General features: G+C 38.2%; 1 protein-coding gene across 1 annotated transcript; it reads left to right on the top strand.

Moving 5' to 3' along the window:
* Positions 1-403: 403 nt before the first annotated feature.
* LOC139711512 (caspase-3-like) lies at positions 404-6,059 on the top strand. Its single transcript, XM_071623388.1, has 5 exons — positions 404-472; positions 1,168-1,384; positions 3,029-3,259; positions 4,770-4,879; positions 5,868-6,059. Exons 1-5 carry the CDS (start codon positions 404-406, stop codon positions 6,057-6,059), a joined length of 819 nt encoding a protein of 272 aa, XP_071479489.1.
* Positions 6,060-21,611: the final 15,552 nt, after the last annotated feature.

Raw genomic sequence — 21,611 nt, 5'->3', positions numbered from 1 at the left:
AGAAATTCGGGTAGTGTGATTTTCCCCCCGATTTTTCCCCTTCTTTCTTTTTTTTTCTTTTTTTTCACGATCCAAAAGTGTGTGTGTGGGGGGGGGGGGCTGCAGCCCCCCCCCCGCTTCCGCGGCCCCTGTTGATGTCATGACTGAATGTACAATATCATGTGGAGTTTTCCTTTTCTATTGATACCGCTGTCCTCACTGTAGCTATCGCTACTATTATATTTATTGTGTTTGGACTTTTTTCAGCGAGAAATTATTGATATATGAAATCAAATCATATATAAATGTTTTCTTCTTCAAATAGAATTACTCTATGAATTTGAGGTTCAAAGGTATGACATTTATTCTAAACAACAATAACTTCGTGGACCAACGAAAGCGGAGAGGATCAGAAGTTGATTTAATGAATGTAACTCACGTCTTCCAAGAAATCGGCTACAAGGTCATAGTAGTCCAGGACCTCACTGCAGACGTAAGTTCGTCAAGATTATCACGATTAGTTTCAGAGAAGACAGCCATTTTCACCGACAAAACAAAATAATAATAATAATGATAATAATAATAATAATAGTAATAATGATAATAATGATAATGATAATAATCATCATCATCATCATCATAATAATAATAATAATAATAAAAATAATAACAACGACGAACTGAGAGGTAATTGCTTTTAATTTTCTTGTAATTACCAACAATCACCATGTTACAAAACAAGATAATGACAACAATAATGATAGTGATAAGAATAATGATAGTGATGAACTGAGAAGTAAATGCTTTTGAATTTCGTGCAATTACACAAAATGTCACCATCACTCTATTTCAGACTTTCGTACTCATAATCTTCACTGACTTTCGATATGGATGTACTGCCCCTTATGTTCCGCTCATATCGTCATTTTTCATACGATTATTATTATTATTCCTAAAACACTCTGCTAGACAAAAACACGCATATGATATCAAAACAACTATAGGCGATGTGCATGCATGTTACCGTTGAAGTGCAAGACAATACAATACAAGAGTAACATATTCTAAGGCTATAGCATAATAAACAGTCGAGATAGATCACAGCAACCTGGCAACATCAAACACAGCAACACACCGTCTTAATGAATGTGCTTGTCAAGTAAAGACTGCCTTCATTTCGTGTGATAGGAGATCAGGGAGGCGCTCGCCTCACTGAAGACAAAGATTCGGTCATCTCACACATCGGCCGTTCTCGTGTTCATGAGCCACGGAGACCGCGAAGGGATTTGTGGGAAAGACGGAAGCGTCATCAGTGTGGAGGAAATCAAGGAGATATTTTCCGGGCGGAACTGTCCGGAACTGAGAGGAAAACCCAAAATATTTTTCTTCCAGGCTTGCAGAGGAGGTAATTGAAACTGTGTTTTCACTGTTTAATTAAATTGTATAGATACATATTGACATGAATTCCTCAATTACATCTGGACCCAAGTTTCTTTCTGAAATTTCGTGAGTCATGTGCATTGAATACCAAGGCATAAAAGCTGCGGGTTAACATTGTGAAATCAAAAGCGAGAAATCAGTATTTACTCATTTCTTTTCATTAAATGAAACTTTTATCTCCTTGCTATTTGTCAAGGATTCGTTCAACAACCACATTCAAAGGAGATCTCCGGTCTTAAGGAGACTTTTGTTTATCTGTTTATCCTTTCAAAAACGCATACCAATAAACTTAATTCACAACCAGTCTACATCATTACTAATATTTGTGTGAAAATAAAGACAAGAAATAATTGTTGGCGTTGTGAACAGAAAAAAAAAACAAGAAGTAAAATCGAGCGCAACTTTTGTCATTGTTGGCGATTTACGCACTGCTTTTAAATGCGTTATTTACCTTTTGCAGATGAAAGAAAACCAGATTTACAGCTTCTAAAATAGTTCTAAAATTGTGAGTTACGGTTAGAAACAACCACTATAAAAATGATTATCATTATTATCCATGTTTAGTACTGTTGAATATATAGAATGTGAACAATAGTTTTGATTAAAGAAATAAAATTGTTTCTAGACTAGACCGTCTACCTTTATGGTTTAGTAAGAAAACTCGTGACATCTCCTTATGTAGGCTTTATTGCAAAATTTTTATATGGTAGGATGTTTTGTGATACAACTGACCTATACATAATTATGCATCAAGCATTTTACAAGTATGATAACTCGAACATCTTTATAATCACTGCTCCCAATGGTAAACAACACCCTAAACTGTTGAATCATCGGATGTATCTAGTTGGAATTTATTCTCAGAAGTCTCTGACACATGGAGTTTTCGCTTTGAAATGACGGAGTGTTTAGCGATCTACTAACTCATCTCTAGTTATTTTGCACCGACAACAGAGGTGAAACTCGATCCATACGAAAGTCGGACTATTTTTCAATCCTGTCCAATCCGGAGATCAGGCTGTCAGAGGAATAACAAGGATTAGTATCATCACACTCTCCACTGATTTCCCTTTTTAACCCAATGCTTCTCTCGCCAGCGAATAATGTGAGAAAAGGTGACTTGAAACCATGACAAGTGAGATCACAGAAACCGGCATGATGATGATGATGAATGATGGTGATGATGATTCAGATTCAGATTCATTTATTGTCCATTTAGGATATTCTTCTTGTTGGCATATGGGCGTTCACATAGGAATATCTACATAAATACATATATACATATATCTATGTACATATACACATATAAATAAATAAATAAAATTTTCAATAACTATATACACAATTATACACGCATAATTTATACTCAAAGTACAGTGAACACATACATCATTACAAATTTATAATTTATTATAATTCATTATATTTACCGATCAACAACAAAACAATGATGATGATGATTATCATCATCATTATTATTTATTATCAATGAGCCTTTCACTTTATTATACGTATTTATTTATTCATGTATCATATTTATTTATTTATTTATTTATTTATTTATTTATTTATTTATTTATTTATCTCTCTGCTAATTGCTTTTCTTCAGACAAAGTGACTACGAGTGCAACGGACAAATCAGTACAGCCGATGTCACAGCCCAGCAGGTCCATCACTAGAGGTGCCGACTTTCTTAACCTAGTTGACAGAGAAGATGAATCGGCCAAGGGAGTTGACGATGCTTTCGCGGCGTGCCAGAGTTCGGGGATCCCCCAGCCTGTAGAGCTCGACAATGTTCCTGACAATGCGCACATGTTCATTGCTCATGCGACTTGCGAAGGTAAAGGAGCATTAATGCCACAAGTGTAAATTGCACGTAATATTTTGTCAATTCTGTAACAGCAAGGATATTAATGTTAAATGGCTGCGACTGGTTGGAATGCTCCCAAGGGTGTGAAGAAGTGGAGAAAGGGCACTGTCAGTGCTGGTACGAAATAATGTGTCCAGTGACCGGGGTAATATTAGTCTGCAAAACGCATTGATATTCTGAACAAGCGTGGAATACTCTATGCAAAACTGGCTATTATTGTCAATAATGATACACGTAACACTAATGACGAAAGGCATCACATTCACGTGCAGTTGCACATTCACTTGGACAAATACGGTATACAAAACTAGCTATTATTGTTATAATGATACGCGTAACACTATAATGACAAAAGGCATCACATTCACTTGAACCAGCAAGGAGGTGGAAGAGACCATCTCCCTGGTATTACATAATATAAAGGGTCAACGTCACATCTGTTACATACAGCGTTTGTATTAAATTTAGGGGCGATACAACACTCCTTCGACGCAATTAGCTAAAAAAAAAGGGGGGAGTTTGATGCAGCGCAGATGACATTCATTCACTCTCGATCAAGTAAAATTTCATTTGATTTTAATCGATATGTAAAATACGTATGGACTTTACCTTTAATCGAGACAATAGTTGACATTGTAGCCCTGAAGAATCTCAACTTGAATGCTAAAACCCAAGGGCAATAAATAGAGTTCAGATCCCTCTGGCAGTTTCAGCACCGTGGTTGTGACTCTTCTACAACACTTTGAGTCACAGTGCGCAGCATTTTTGATAGGAAAAATGATGCAAGGAGTACAGTATTGTAAACAGAAATTACTACTGTTTTAGTTTACGGTATTTTTCTACAGGCGCAAGTCACATTAACGAATGTAGAAGTGTATTTAATGACTGCAAATCTATATCTGAGTGATGTCACATAATGTAAAGAATGCACCACAATACGTTGTTCCGTGGTGGCTATAGGCCTATACGTGATGAGGAAACTGTATAGGATGGGGGAAAATCCCAATCGCAACTCATTGTCAGGATCTGTAGTTTGAAGTCCTGATGACCATTGGTGTCTAGACATGTAGCCTAATTGTTTGGCACACAAGGTTCAGCTGCTTAAACAAGACATGCAACCCAATAAACACGTTGGAAGTTGTTCAAATAGTTGGATAATGGCACCCGGCGGTTTATTTTGTTAGATATGGCCTGTCATTAACCTGAAAAATCGTTATCCTACCCTGGTGTATTCTTTTTTTTTCTCTCAGATAAGAAATCTAAACAGCCTTGGCTATTGTAAATGATTCTTTCTTAATCTTTATCACAACATTAATATGCGAAAGAGGCTCAAAGTAAAATGCGAGCTCAAATGCAAATTGATCATTGTAAGCAAATTGGTCAATGGTCAATGGTCAATGTAGTCATATATAAATCACTGTGTATCGATATAATATCCGATAATGACAAGATAGCCCACTTCTCTACCGACCCATATCAGGCTATGTTGCACTGAGGGATAACGTCAACGGATCTTGGTTCATTCAGGCGTTGTGCGAGGAACTTATTGCTGGGGCGCACCTGTATGACCTTAGCACAATAATGACAAAGGTGAGACTGAGAAATTCTAAACAGTACATTTACAAATACTAGCAAATCAACGATAGCGTCATCTAATGATGCGCGACCAGCTAAAAAAGAGTATATAATGATAATATCGACCATAATTATAATATTATATGCATTGTTAAATTGGGTGTGGTTCGCTATTCCGAAGGTTTCCTATTCCGAAGGTTTGTTAATCCGAAACACACAAATTCCCTATACCTAGAGGTTACTTAATCCGAAAATGAAAAAGGGTTCGTTAATCCGAACATTTGTGGCGTTATTCCGAAGGTCCATTACTCCGAAAATGTGATAATGTTTGCTATTCCGAAGGTTCATTAATCCGAAAATGAAATAGGGTTCGTTATTCCGAAGGTTCGTTGATCCGAAATGTAATAGGGTCCGTAACGAACCTTCGGAATAACGAGCTTTTGTCATTTTCGGATTGACGAACCTTCGGAATAACGAACCTTATTTCATTTTCGGATTAATGAACCTTCGAAATAGCAAACCTTATTACATTTTCGGATTAACGAACCTTTGGAATAACGTACCTTTGGAATAACGAATCTTCGGACTGAAGAACCTTCGGCATAACGAACCTTCGAAATAACGAACTGTAACCGTTAAATTGCTCAGGTCAAAATTTCTTCCCTTTTTACAACGTTTGTGAAAATATAAATATGAATACAATGTATTGATAACAAAAACACGCAAGATCATTCGTTCAAAAGTTTACAATCAGTATTACGAAAAATAATCCGAGTTACTTTCTTGTTCATACAGTAATGCTCCATGTATTCTTTTTTTTTTTTAACTTGGCATATGAGGATACTTTATGGTAGGTATCCAGGGCATTAGTTTTTCCGTCTACGAGAATGTGGGTCGCGACAAAATTGTTTGTTTTACCTGGGATCAACTACTACCTCCTAGCGATTTTTTTTTTTCTGAATTACAGTACACACAGAGTTTCATTTTGAAATTTCCTCCAAAGGTGAGTGGACGTGTCCAAAGACTGCAAGGTTGCGTACGCCAGGAAGGGGGTACAGTAATCACCTACCAGACAACGCAGACAATCAGCCAGGGGATTGTGAAGAAGATATACTTCTTGCCCAAGTATCCTCCAGAAAGATTCCCGACAGTCTCTCGGAGCATGGATACAGCATCCAGGAATCATGTAGTGTGACGTCATGCACTCATCCTCTTTGTCGTCATCAGACTGTATGGGATTCAAGACCGACCTAAAATGGATCTTTTATTTAGTTTTGTGATTGTGTGTGTGTGTATGTATGTGTGTGGACGTGTGCTCGCTTACTTTGCATCTTTTTGTTTCTTTATGTGTACACAATTTCTGAAAATGATTCAATTCCTGCCCAATGAAACACCAAGGACATCGGATTGCATAGAATATAACAGAGAACTGAATCAAATTACAGAATTAAAGCCAAGACTAAGAATCCCTACCACCGAAAAGCCAGCTACCTATGACGGCTACTTCCGGTTCAATACTTAATGCCCTGAAAGAGAAATAGCATAACGGAATTCTATAAGCTGCATGGGGAAAGAGATTGAAGATTACATTAACGAGAGGGTTTTTTTTCGAAGGTCATTGATTAGAATTTATAGTTTAAATGATGATTAACGTAAGGCGAGTTTAGATAAAAACAAATACATTATTCTTTAAGATTTCTATAGGAATTAACTATCCCATTATGACAACAAAACAAACAACAAAAACAAATGTGAAGCCAATGCTGGGACCCTATGGTTTACACCAATCAATTGAAATACCTACACAACTAGTTAGGCGTAGTAGCTGTTTGATTGACCATCAAATCAGAATTTTATGCGCTTATTATGTCACGCCATTTACTGTACCTGTTTCCGCTTTGTATGAATATTACTTAAAAAAAGAAAACAATACCTCGTGCTCCTGGAAAAAAAAAAATTCCGCAGGAGGCCTACCATTTAAAAAGCAAAAGCAAATAAAAAAAAACACGAATAAAAAACACCATGTATATGAGCTCTGGATGAAAAATGCAGGAGCGAAATCACTTTCGCAAATAAAGGTATAATAAATACTATGTAAACAGATATTTGCATCTTCGTATATAAGACCTTGATAAATTTAAGTTTCATGAAGTGATGAAAATCGAATACGGTGAATTAATATGAAGTGATGGAGATAATTTAAGGAAGACATGACACAAAAATGATGAAACATCAATTCAAAGGGTGGTTATACAGTTAGATCCTTTATAGATAACCTTTGGGTTAATCAGATTGATGTTATCAGTCAATGTAAAACACCCCTAGAAACAAAATGAAACGTTTGAATTTGACTCTTCGTGCATGGATTTTTCCATTCCGTCTGAAAGTTATACTGAGTTAATTGTATTGACTGTATTTCGTAATTTGCAAACAAGGCAAATGCTAGCTATTTATATAGATCGTACAAATTTGCGACCCATCTGTAATTATATGGCCGAATACAACATAATCTGCCAGGTGATGTATCTGATTATTGCCTTAGATTTGAAAATGTGGTTAAAGACTAAAACAGAAATTGAATTAAATCAGCAAACAAACAATTAACTCTAAATAATGTTTTACAGTCGATGTGATTTGTAAGTAGGATTATTACGAGAGATTTCCTGATTGGCCTATAACAAATATACAGACGCACAATAATATTTTCCTAAATCGTTACAAAAATGTAAGACTAGACAACACGATATTGTCCCATTTAAGTATTTTTTTTCCTTCGGCCATCGTGATTATCTAATGTTGTTCTTTCTGCCTTTGGTAGAAGAATAAGACGATCCATATTTAGGGTTAGACATTAAATATATCCATGTTTAGTAAATCCAGGTGCTGTTATCAAGTTAATTTCATATGAAAATATATATGTAATTATATGCATATACGTGGAATATATAGAAATTAATTGGCAAACAGCAACGCCTGTCAATCCCCAGAGTCTACTATTAAGTCTGTGTAGGGGGACCAAGCAAGGGAAGGACAGGAGGAGGGGGTTAATCCCCCTCCCATTCCGAGCTAATCTTTCTTTATTTTGAGAATTGAAATTGAAATTAAACGATCTGATACACATCATTGGTGGAATGTCTGGAATTCTGTCATTCAGAGAAGTCTGTCTGGAGGGAAACCAAGAGAAGGATGTGAATTTTGTTTTGTCTCATACTGATCCGCTATTTTTTGTTCACAAGATATTTAAACTTATAGATTCGTTTTGTTTATGAAACGTAGGACCATTTATGTATGATTGTGATAAAAATGATCTTCGAAATATGTATGAAACAATGTTTCAAATGTTTCAAACATTATGAAATTCAATTTACTTGTGTCCACGACAGCACGTGTTGTAGGTTCATTTTTTTCTTTTCCCCTTTTCCCCTTTTTCCTTTCTTATTTGACTCTATGTCAGTGGGCATTGGTTCCTTTGATTTTGTTTAATATCTGCCTGTAGTTTTATTAATTCATTATTCGCTTTCTTATGTAATTTCTGATGGTGCCATATCGTACAAGATTTCCTTTTTAGTGGGACCCTATACGTGTATTTCCATCCCCGTCCTTATCTAATTTTCATTATGCGTACATATCATATGAAAATACAATTATATTTTCATTTTGCTACTTATTATACAATAACTGTTAACTTAGGTTTTTCTAATTATTACAAATATGTTCTTGTCATACATTATATATAAATTCCTCCATTTACTCGATGGAAATGAATAATGAATTTGAATTAGAATTAGAATTAGAATTTGATATGTGTGTGTGTATGTGTGTGTGTGTGTATATTTGGAATTCAACAATCTGGTGTACGCCATGTCTTCCATTTCAATTCCAAAAAATTTTCCTCATGTTGGAGGGGATATCCTTCCTATCAACCCCCTCTCACGGCTCTCTTACCCTTCATACATGAAATATTTTTTGATCAACGATTCCCCAAATATTTTCATCAGAAATGTGTATACGACATCAATTCATCTCCAAAACAAGTTGGCAACAAGTTGTCATGGGGATGAGGGTAGGTTGATTGCCAAATATGCATGGCAATCACTGGGCGGGAAATGGGAGAAACGAGGAGCAGGTATAGACATAGCGTTCAGGTAGCGACGGATCACTTGTTCCTTTCCCAGCCATCACGGTAGGCCTATATACCATATCCAAACTATACAGGTGCCATCAGAAAGCGGGTTGAACAATATCATGCAAAGCTAATCTGCAGAACGTACTTCCTCACTACAGCAGTTAATTCTGTTGTAGGGAAAAAAAAGACACTATAGCCACACAATACAAACTACAAAGACAGAAACATTCTCATTCACCCATCACGGCTGAATGCTCGCCAGCCAGACAGAGCTGAAGAAGTCAGTCGAACGAGTCAAGCAACTAGCTGTTATCTCCGTGATTTTCAGAAGTAAGTCCAGTCGATTTGATTTACACGCTTCTATCTAGAAAGTTGATTTGTTGTGTTACCTATTTGTTTGTAAAGTATAATAGTTGTGGCGACTCTCATAGAGTTCCACACAATGTATGAATAAATCTGAAGCTGCTGTGAAGACAAATTATTAGTCTGCTAAACCAATTAAGGGAGACAGGTATCTGGCTCTCCCCACGTTTACCACTGCGAAAGAGAGGGGAGACGAGAGAGAAAAGTGGATTAGAGAACCCTTTGTTGGCAGAGAGTCGTAAGTTTATGCAGTGCCACAAGAGAAAATAGACGGTTACGCTATCAAAATTCTGATTTGCAAATGCATATGGATGGCTCGTCAATCTAGGAAAGCAGCGGATCGGGGGGGGGGGGGGGGGAGTTCCTCAGAAAATGTAGCAAATTCACGCTAATATAGTGGTCAGGTCTTCAGTTGTACGTTGCAGGTTTCTGTATATTATATTCTGTATATCATATAGTGTCATGTGCATAGACACAATGCGAAGATAAGCGTTTCAACGATAGAGTGGCTGTGATAACCTTCTTAATACCATTCTACCACACAAACCAGGAGACTGCAGCGAATTGCAATGATATGTTCCATGATAGTTTGTGATTATTATGATTATTTGGACAAACGGCTCAGTATCAGTGGCCGTATACTACGTGTAAGTAAACTCCATGTATACTCAAAACAAATTTGGGATGACAACTTCCTCCTCCATGTAAGCATTGTGTTGGAAAAGAGGGGGGGGGGGAGAGTATGGTTTTATTGTTATACTTTGCGAAATGTATAGTGGAAAGCCTTCAGAGGGAATTCCCGAACTCTGTTCGCTTTTCAGTACAACACAGCCTGGAAAAGTTTAACCTTATTGTATGACGACATGCTCCAGCGGAACACATGTTAAGCACCCATTGAAAAGGGAAAGTTGTCGCCGCTGGTATACTTCCCCCTCCGTTTCAAAATGTGTAATGTGTATAATAATCTAATATACGCAAAATACTACCAATTACTGCATTTGATATGAGATGATATTGCACGCTTCTGCAGTGGTTAAATCTTGGCAATTAACAATCTAGGCAAAGATATGGCAGTTCCATTATAAAGAGAGTAAATAAAGGGTTTTCCATTTTTTAAACACTTTTTATGTCTGTGCCATCACTTGTTTGTTTTGGGTTTTTTATTATGGATTATGCGTTCGTGGTATTATTATTCATTGATTTATTTATTTATTTATGTATTTATTTATGTATTTATGTATTTTTTTATTTTTTATATTTTATTCTATTTAATTTATTTATCTATTTATTTATTTCATTTTATTAATATCTATTTATTTATTTATTTATTTTTTTTTTTGGGGGGGGGGGGGTACAGCTAGCTATGCAGGCTGTACATATGTTTCACCTGATTGTAGAAGTTAACGGGTCTCCATAGCAAAGTGTCATACCCTACGAGCAGAACATTAAATCAAGAGAGAGGTGTCACCTCACATAAGCGTGAGTGTTGAAATATAACAACAAGGTAACATTCTATCAATGATATTATGACATTTGGAGTGCTGCCCGTTATAGTGAAGAGTACAGAACAAAACAGAAGTATCAGATTATTCCTAAATGTGTCGGAATCATATTTCCTCTTCTTTTCTACAGTACAGCAGGTAAGTAAATGAAACAAGAGCTACTATGCCACAGATGAAGTCACTCCAAATAACGGCATTGCTCGTTGTAATGTTTGGTAAGTCAAATACACTTGTCATATGAGCAATGTTCACTACGAGAGTCCAAGATCAGAATGGTCTTTTCACTGGACCTGCGATGTTCCCGTAGCCAATTGCCTCTCATAAATTAGTACAGTGGACTCCCGTTATAATGAAGTCCTCGGGACCGGCATTTTTCTTTCGTTATATCGAAACCTTGTTATAACCTAACTTATAAACAATAAAAATACACAGAGTGGATAACATTGCGGCCTCAATTTTACTTCGTTGTAACCGGAATTTCGTTATAACCGTATTCGTTATAACGGGAGTGCGCCAAGACTTTATTCATTGATTTCAATAATTCAAGGAATAAAGAGAACGAAGATGAATTAACTATAATTGGACAAAAGAAGCGGAAACGTTAGATTTCAAGTATTTTATAAAGAGTAAAATCGCTCAAGTGGAAAGTCAGTCAAAGGCAACTTTATTGGTAAGTAGTTAGTTGCAATTGTGATCAAGAGTCATAAATATAACATAATGTTTGACACTAAGGAAAGACTTCCTTGTGTCCACCTCTGCTACTACAATTTGCCATCACCAATCTACGCTACCCTTCCTTTGTTAAATATGTAGCTTACGCATGAATCACACACACATACTTTTGGCAAGTTTTGGTTTATTACTGTATTGCTGAGTAAGCCAACAGGGGTATATTATAGGGGTATAGTCCGGGAGCCAGCGGGGGTCAGCCTAGCTGAAAAGGTTACCAATTTTTATGTGTATAGCAATTTAGTACATATGCCCCTGAGTATGGAAATGCACGTCTGGCTGGTCATCGGTGGTGGGTGTGGCCAGGAGGGCCACAAAAAGGACCCCCCAAAAGTAGGCTAGCCTAGCTGGAAAAGTAACCCCATGAAAACAACTGGAACTTGTTCGTTACACTTACAGGATAAATGAATGACCATTGCCAGACGTTTTAAGTGTTGGGGGGTAGCCGCCAGACGCCCTTAAAGACCCAACTCCAGCTAGGCTAGCCTAGCTGAAAAAGTAACCCATGAAAACCACTGGAACTTGTTTGTTACACTTACAGGATAAATGAATGACCATTGCCAGACGTTTTAAGTGGTGGGGGTAGCCGCCAGACGCCCTTAAAGACCCAAATTTTTCCAGCTAGGCTAGCCTAGCTGAAAAAGTAACCTAATGTAACCCACTGGAACTTGTTCGTTACACTTACAGGATAAATGAATGACCATTGCCAGACGTTTTAAGTGGTGGGGGTAGCCGCCAGACGCCCTTAAAGACCAAACTTTTTCCAGTTAGGCTTGCCTAGCTGAACAAGTAACCTTGTGAAACCCACTGGAACTTGTTCTTTACACTTACAGGATATATGCATGACCGTTGCCAGACGTTTTAAATGGTGGTGGTAAAGGGGGGGGGGGGGGGGCAGCCGCCAGACGCCCTCAAAGACCCAATTTTACCAGCTAGACTAGCCTATATATAGCTGGAAAAATAACCTCCTGAAACCCACTGGAACTTGTTCTTGTGATACACTCAAAGGATAATTGAATGATTGTTGCCAGACAATAGCCGCCAGACGCCCCAAAGACCAAACTCTTACCAGCTAGGCTAGCCTGGCTGAAAATTAGGAAAGTAACCCCATGAAACCCACTGGAACTTCTTCTTACACTTACAGAATAAATGCATGACCGTTGCCAGACGCTTTAAGTGGTGGGGCGTAGCCCCCAGACGCTCTCAAAGACCCAATTTTACCAGCTATAAGGTTCACATATTTCAGAAATGATAGCAGTGTAATTCCATAACAATACCGCTTGCTTGCGAGTTCTCCTGTCTATAATCTATGCATTGCCTTATTCTTTTGTTCTGCTTCCTTGAGCCCCAACTCATGCATTCTTATGGTGACTCTCCCATGTCATCATCCTTGTTCATTGCAATTTGTTCTATTTTTTGAAAATATTCTTATTCTTCATCCCAATTATCACAAATTCTGAAACTCTGTCCTCAGTATAACTAATTCATAGTCGTAAAAAATGTAAAAATCTGAGAATCACCCGGAAGTCTCCTTTAATGGGGGAGTTTCTTGAGCGCACAGGGAGACATGCTTTGAAATATCAATAGGGCAAGCGTTGAGACGAAATACTGTAGTTTTATAAAGTCGACAATTCGTGTGATAATTCGCCAAATGTATGTAATGCGTACTATTATTTCCCTGGTTAATAAAACTTATTGCCCTATTTCTTATGATGGTTTGGGCCGTGACGGCATGGAGAGAAATCGGAAGACAAACATTATTAATGCCCAAATAGGTCGTGTTCCCTTTTGAGGATATTCTGACTCTTGTCATCTGTGTATTTTTTAGAAGTAGGACCTCATTGAGAAAGGGACAGAAAGCTGTGTCGCTACTCAAAAGTGTGTTTTTTTCATTTTGTTTTGTTTTTTTTATCAGAATGTGTGTAATGATAGCTGTTTGTCGTGTATTGCGTGTAGCTGACATGTGAGAGGTCAAGTCTGCAAAGAATTTGGCTAACAGCTTTGCGAAGTAGCAGCGCTAATTGCCCATTCAATTGCGTATTCTGAGGAATTTCGAATGAAAGAACTCGGACGACACTGTTCACGCCTTGTATCCGAATAAACCCCGCATCAACGAAGCCTTAAACAATGAAAGGTAAACTTCCTGCTATCAAGGGGTGGATAATCACGCAACCAGTATTCTTTCGTCGCCATTGATAGCAGAATCAGTGACGGAATGAAGTAACAGTGTTGGAGGATCGGCATTATGTCTGCTAATTTGCAAAAGAATTTTTCAGTCCCCTTTTGTCTTCAGAACCACAGTCAGGGACGCTAACTTACTCTATCTCCTACAAGCTGTCGTTACTATCTTAAAACGTGAATTTTATGAAAGGTTAAAAGTGATCGCGGAATCAGTTCTTCTGCGTGACACATGCAGGCTTTTATAATAGCATACCAAGCTTAAATCGTTTACCTGTATAGAAAGGGCAGGGATACACACTTATCGCAATCATCCGGATTTGAGAGTGATACACCGTCTACTACTTTTCTTCATCTTTCCCCCAACAAAGACCATTGTAATTCAAAACAGACAAACAAACAAACTAACTAACTAACAAACCAGCAGTTGCATTATATCAGAACGTATACAAATTTTTGTGTTTCATGTATGTATCATCTCTTGATGTATAGTAGCGTATCCGGGCACTTACCCCCTGGGCAACTGCCCTCCTGATAATTACCACCCGGATAATTACCCCCAGGTCTATTCCCCCTCAGGGCAGCAACCCCCCGGACAACTACCCTCCTAGGGCAATCACCCTCCAGGGCCATTACCCCCTAGGACAACTACCACCCGGTCATCTACCCTCCTAGGGCAACTACCCCCAAGGGCAATTACCCTTAGGTCATCTACCCCCCGGATAACTACCCCCTGGGTAACTACCCCCTGGGTAACTACCCCCTGGATGACTACCCCCCGGATAGCTACCCCCCAGATAACTACCACCCGGATAACTACCCCCTGGATAACTACCCCCGGAGAACTACCCCCTGGGTAACTACCCCCCGGATAGCTACCCCCAGGATAACTACCACCCGGATAACTACCCCCGGGAGAACTACCCCCCGGAGAACTACCACCCGGATTACTACCCCCCCCCCCCCATAACCATACCCCGACCCCCACCCCCGCCCTCTCCTGATACCTACTGGACAACCCTCCCTCCCCGCCCCCCGAAAGAAGTACCACCCTTTGTAATTTTTCCATAAGTTCATAACACCATATCAGAAGATGCACCTTTCTCTTACACTGTCATCATTTACTCTTTTGGCTTGTCATTTTCTACCGTTATAACACATTAGAAGATAAACATAAGAAAAGGAGAGTTGATTTCACTGCAATTCATATTTCCTTAACATTAGCGAGGGACCCTTCGACATAAAGCCATAATTTCTGATAGGATCCGGGCACGGTTTTATGAAGTCAGTCCTGACAAGCTGTCAGTTCCACACAATTACCAATCGTTGTAGGTCGATCAAAGCAGGTCCATGGTAACAAGTCGGTGACTCGAGCTTATCAATCAAGCAGAACCCATGGTTTTATTGAAATTATTAGAGACTAACAAGATGTCATAACTGGCAACTTTTATCAAACGGTGCCCTAATCTGTCATAAGAGTAAGATTACAGCTTGTTTTACATACAAGTAGAATTGTGCTAGTTTTCAAGTTAAATGTTCTCGACACTTTAAGGGGAAATCCAGTTCATATATAAGTTAGTCTGATTAGAAAGAGTAAAATATTACGAGTTTAACGGTATTTCTTTTTTTTTTTACAAAACACCCCTAGTTGTTAACGAAGTCTTTTGTCCTGCACCCTCTTTTTTAATAGATCTATAGAGAGTTGTAGTTGACAGAATCCTTTTTACATTATATGGCTGCTCTGTTTATCCCGGCCATTTCAAGAGTATTTTTTTTTTCACAAAAACTTGAATCCTTCTTGGAATAACATGCTCTTTAATATTTCGTAAGGGATTTCTAATTTTCTCACCCAAAAGATATTTAAAACCTGAAGTTAGGTCTCGACCAAAACCAGACGATATGTAGTGAAAAAATGTTGTTTTTTTTTTCAATTCAAATAGCAAACGTTGTTCGAAAATAACAATAAGAAACGTAATTTTCTGGGGGAGAGTTATTGTAAGAGGGGTGACTGTTTGGAGCCTAATTTTAATAAGGAGTAATTGTCAAGGGAGGTAATGCTCTGCGGTGATCATACCAAGGAGGTGACAATCTCTTCCCACATTCTTGATATACTAGTTGTTAATGCCCAATGATGCAGTAGGGCAATTCTGAAATGAGCGTTAACGGTATAACAGTAAAATAGTTACAAAATTGATGAAACAATGCAAAGAGAGAAAATTAAGACAGAGACGAAGAACACAAATAAAGATACAGTGCACTCCCATTACAACGAACACGGTTATAACGAAATTTCGTTCTAACGAAGCAAAACTTCTGGTCCCCAAATTATCGCCATTAAAGTCTATGGTACACAATTCGCTTATAACGAAGACGGTTATAACAAAATTTTCGTTATCACGAAGTATTTTCTGAGCACCACTGACAAAGAAAAATAAAGGAAATGTGCTCCGTTTTAACGAAATGCGGATCGCATTCGAAAATGCGTAGCGGAACAAGCATTTTTAAAGCGTCTCTGCATGAGCGAACGCATCATTGAATGTTCACTCCGTGTATCACGCACAGTTTCCGAGGGGAACTTGCATTATTGTAATACAATAATCTGAATTCAGATAAGGTTAGTTTCATTGTTCCGAAGTCCTTTAATACAAAACACAGATTCTGATACAACTAAATGTCCGTAATAGTTCGGAAATGAAATATTAAGCACATTTTGGCGTTATTCCATAACAAAGGTTCGTTAATCCGATAATAAAATATGGTCGTTATTCTCATTCTTATACGGTTCGTTAGTCCGAACATGATAGGAATTCAAAACGTTCGTTAATCGGAACATTACAAAAATATCGTTAATGCATGGTGAAAAAAGGAGAGTACACTAACAAAACTTAAGAACTGCAATCCTTATAATCGTCTTAAGATAAATAAATCTTCGAAATAACTAACCTTTCTCATTTTTTTTTTTCATTAACAAAATTTCTTCGGAATAACGAACCTTATTTCATTTTCGGATGAAAAAGCCTTCGGAACAAAGGACTTTCTGAATAGTGAACCTTTCTCACTTTTTGATTTATAAACCTTCAAAATGACGAACCTCATTTCATTTTCAGATCAACGAACCTTCGGAAAATGAACAATATATTATTTTGATCTAAATCATGAACTTTCGGAATAATGATTCTTCAGAAATGCGAACCTTCAGATAAACAAACCATCGGAATCCCGGGAATGGCAAAACTTCGGAATAAGGAGCCTTCGGAGTAACGTACTTTTATAGTAAGAAAAGAACTTTTGGAATAGCGAACTGTAACCAAATCCTACACCGTCATTTTCTCCACATGTGTGACAACACAAACAACTTTATGCTCTTTTTAAAATGTAATATTTAAACGAAATTAAAAAGGTATTCTCCCATCTCACATAGCTTTCCAGCGTATGAGGATTCAACAAACAAAATTTTTTATGCGTGGTTTCCTTCTTTTCCTTATACATTGCATATTATATTTGTTCGGTTATAATGAAATTTCGTTAAAACGAAAAAAAAAAACAAAAACAAAAACAAAAAACTGCCGGTCCTGAGCATTTCGTTTTAACGGGAGTGCATTGCACATGAACACACACGAGATAAATCCCTTGTAATGAGAGAAAGAGGAAAGGTGAGTAATGAATGACAGGAATAGACTACCTTCACGGTGGACAGAGAAAAGCGAGAGGGAAGAGGAAGATGATGGGTCAAAACCAGGGCACGTGAGGCATGAGATATAAGCTCCTCAAAATAAAGAAGTGTTACATGGAGTTGTTGTAAACCATTGTGGCTAAAAAAATATTGCAAAAAGTATAACTCATTCTGAAGTGTAACATTTCTTCAAAATGTCTTTAATTCAATGGTAAAGGCATTCAAACTTAAAGGGACTGTACAGTACTGGTTGAGGTGGGGATTCATGTTTTGAACATTCTTCGGTGAGATAGTGAGAAACATCTCATGAAATATGAAAGAGCATGTAATTTTTAAAAGGATTCAACGTTTATTTGATGAAAATTGGTGTTCAAATGGCTGATATCCAAAAAAAGTGATAATAATAAAAGGCGACATGCCCCACCTTTATTAGGATCTCTTTGTTTCACCTTGTTTTTGGATATCTCAGCCATTTCAAAACCGATTTTCATCAAATAAACTTTTGATACCCCTTAGAATTGCATGATCTTTGACATCTCATAGAGTGCTTTCTGAATATCTCGCAAAACGTTAAAAGCAAAATTCTCACCTCGACCAGAACTGTACATACCCTTTAAAACTTCTTTTATACTATACTATCAAGAGAAATCCGAAATTTCGGAACAGTAAAAGAAAATACAGATTTAGCGAAAATAGTTTTGGTGAAAGGCATTGACATTTACTGGATTACCGGGTAGGATATGAAGGGACAGCTTCGTGTTTTATGAACATAGAGTCAGAATAGTAGAGCAGATAAGCCGAAAAATTGTGCAAAATTTGACTAAAGCATGAAACTTTCACCAGTGTTAGTACATGTTACGAGATTCATTTTAAGATCGGGAGGTAAGTCTGAATTGACCTCTGATGACCTCCAAAGGTCAATGACCTCAAAATTTGATAAAAATTGATATTTTGCGTCATTGATTAATGTTAAATATGGTAATGATGTACTAAAACTCATTTTCGTTACAGTGAAATTGTCTTCATGTTCCATAGAACCCTGACAGGTTTCTACCTTTGACCTCTGATGACCTCCAGAGGTCAATGACCTCAAAATTTGATAGAAAATGACATTTTGCGTCATTGATTAATGTTGAATATGGTAATGATGTACTAAAAACTCATTTTTGTTACATTGGAATTGTCTTCATGTTCCATAGATCCTTGACAGGTTTCTACCTTTGACCTCTAATGACCTCCAGAGGTCAATTATTGACCTCAAATTATCAGAATGTTGATATTTGGTGCAATTGGTTGATGATAAACATAACGCTGTCCTAAAAATTAATTTGTGTTACAACTGAATCTTTTTCCTATTCCTCAGATCAAGGGAAATTATTTACGCGTCTCTGCCTTTCTGAGGACTGTGACAGGTCAATGACCTCAAAATATCAAAATATTGATATTTGATGTATATTCAATGGTTAACTGTTTACCTGGTGTGCAATCATGCATTATGCTATTAGCATATACTCCATTGTATAAGAAGTGTCTTCTCATTCCACAGAACATTGGTCATTACCCTGAGTATATCCAACTTTGACCTCTAAGGACAATGTGAGGTCAGACTTTTAGAATATCACTAAAAATTTGTGTAGGATTGCAAATATTGATGTTTGGCTTCATTGGTTTAATCCTAAATGTTTAATCATGTACAAATCACGCCTTGACGTTATAATCAAAGTATGTATGCACATTCCACTTTAAAGCATTGGTTCATAGTAACAGGTCTGAGGAATGTGAGCGGTCAATTATTTCAGAAATGAAGCTTACGTGTCTTCAGTGATGGCAGTGACCTCAAATATAATATTTGTTTGGGTAAGTTATGCAGACTATAGCTTGCATGAAATTATATGCAACATTATCCAATTTGCACTGGACAAAATTTGTACGCTTAAACATGGAAGGTGGGGAGAGGAGTACCATATTTTGGGTTGATGCTTAATAGTTTGTGAACAGGCATATGGCAAAGTCCCTTGAACTGGATGAAAGGGTGACAGATGCTAACCAGAAAACAACAGGCCCACCTCATCAGCGATGTACGTCACGAGTCAAACAACCCGACTCGTACAGCCCATGAGTTACGCAGCCCACGAGTCATACATCCCGTGACCTAAACACTAGATAAACAAGGTCAATGAGCTCGGCATCAAATATAATAGGCCCACAAGCTGTGCGGTCCGCGAGCTCGACACTCGAGGAAAACAAAGCCCACGAGATTAATATATGTATTACATCAGAAAGCTTAATCTATTCAGTGTAGGTCTTGTGGACCTCCCCCTCCCCCCCCCCCCCCCCCCTCCATGTGTCGGATTCGTATGGGCCTGGTTTGCCTAAGTGTCAAGCTCATGGGCAATGCTACCTAGTTTCCAGCTGGCGGGCCTGTGTTGGTCAGTGTCAAGCTCGTGGGCTGTATGGTTCCGGTGAATGACTCATGGTCCAGGAGCATACAGTGACGTCATGGACCATTTGGAAGGCGACATACTGTGAGGCATAACATGCATTCCACATGAAGCAACCCTGTGTCTTGCAACTTGCTATTGTCATCCAATTAAGTTGGGTCATTACGTCAGGCAATTTTGGGCATTTTTTCAATGACCTGTTTAGGAACCTCAATTCCAAATAGGAGTGGAACTACTATTTACTCTAATTGTCTTCTTTATGCTCGATACTCCTTAACACTTGGGCCTGGCCAAGAGTTGTGCCCCCATGCCCAAATATTGGTTGTTTCCAATATGCCGCCATCCGGTTTGCATCATATGTGTGAATCAGGGTACGCTGGCAGCGGGTAATATCACCTGCATGATCCGGTTAAGACTCTCTGCCAGCAAGTGGTGATTCAGTGTAACCTGCTGAAATTGGTCTAGATCTATACCCTCGATCTCTTTTAAGACAGGGCAGCATCTGCGTCTTCAGTGAAGCACGCGATCGGCACACAGATCTCCTCCACGACTAAACTGGATAGACATCCTGTAGTCAGACCAGCGTTCTTATAGGTCCACAGCCACTGTATGCGATCATCAGAGTCTTCCAATGGCAATATCTAAACAGTTTGGGTGAAGGCAAGCTTTTGTCTCTATGATGAGTGCATTGCACATAGAGTACAGGATGCACGAGCTGATAAGAAAGGTTCTTTTTGAATCGCGGGATATTCTACACTCCTTTCTCAGGCAGAGGTTCTGAATTATCAGGTCGTGCTCAGTCTGCACACAGTGAGCTGAACACCATATCAAGTATACGTGTGTAATGATTGTGTGTAATGATATGGGAAAAATGCATGGAAAAATCAAAATACATGTTTATGTATTTTACGTGGAATCAGTTCCTGTTCCGAAAATGCGAGGCTGTATTGCAGGTGGCCTATTGAAGGTGGCCTTCAATTTGTTTTTCAGAGTATATTGGCATGTTTAACAGACTGTAACTCACAAATATGCCTCTTGAAATGTTTTGAAAAACTTCTGCTTGCTTTTACATGAGCGGATGATTATCAGTTGTTTTTTCTGCTTTTTCATTTTGTGTGAAACAAAGTATTGTTTCTCTTCAAAAGATAGCGTGCCAATTAATCTGCACTTACTGTTAGTGCTCTATCGGCCCTATAAGACATTCAAACCCACCTTCAGCCTAGACATCCGTAGACGTTGTGGTGTCGAGCGGGATCTGAACATCTCCCATGAAGCGAGACTTCTCTTTTCTTTTCTTTTCCCCACTAACAATGTGAAACAAAGATATCCGTAGGCATTGTAGTATGTAGTCGTGGTAGAGCGAGACTTCTCTTTTCTTTTCTTTTCCCCACTAACAAACAAGTTTTCAGCAAGAAACATAATAGAGGTATTCGCACATACTGTTTACATTTCCCATCACATGCATTTTAGCGTGCCAATTAATCTGCACTTACTGTTAGTGCTCTATCGGCCCTATAAGACATTCAAACCCACCTTCAGCCTAGACATCCGTAGACGTTGTGGTGTCGAGCGGGATCTGAACATCTCTCATGAAGCGAGACTTCTCTTTTCTTTTCTTTTCCCCACTAACAATGTGAAACAAAGATATCCGTAGGCATTGTAGTATGTAGTCGTGGTAGAGCGAGACTTCTCTTTTCTTTTCTTTTCCCCCACTAGCAAACAAGTATAGCAGGAA

This window comes from Diadema antillarum, unplaced genomic scaffold (assembly GCF_040938485.1).
Source record: "Diadema antillarum isolate AM-2024a unplaced genomic scaffold, OU_Dant_1.0 seq00001664_RagTag, whole genome shotgun sequence".
Classification (NCBI taxonomy): domain Eukaryota; kingdom Metazoa; phylum Echinodermata; class Echinoidea; order Diadematoida; family Diadematidae; genus Diadema; species Diadema antillarum.
This window is presented reverse-complemented; position numbering and strand designations above follow the sequence as displayed.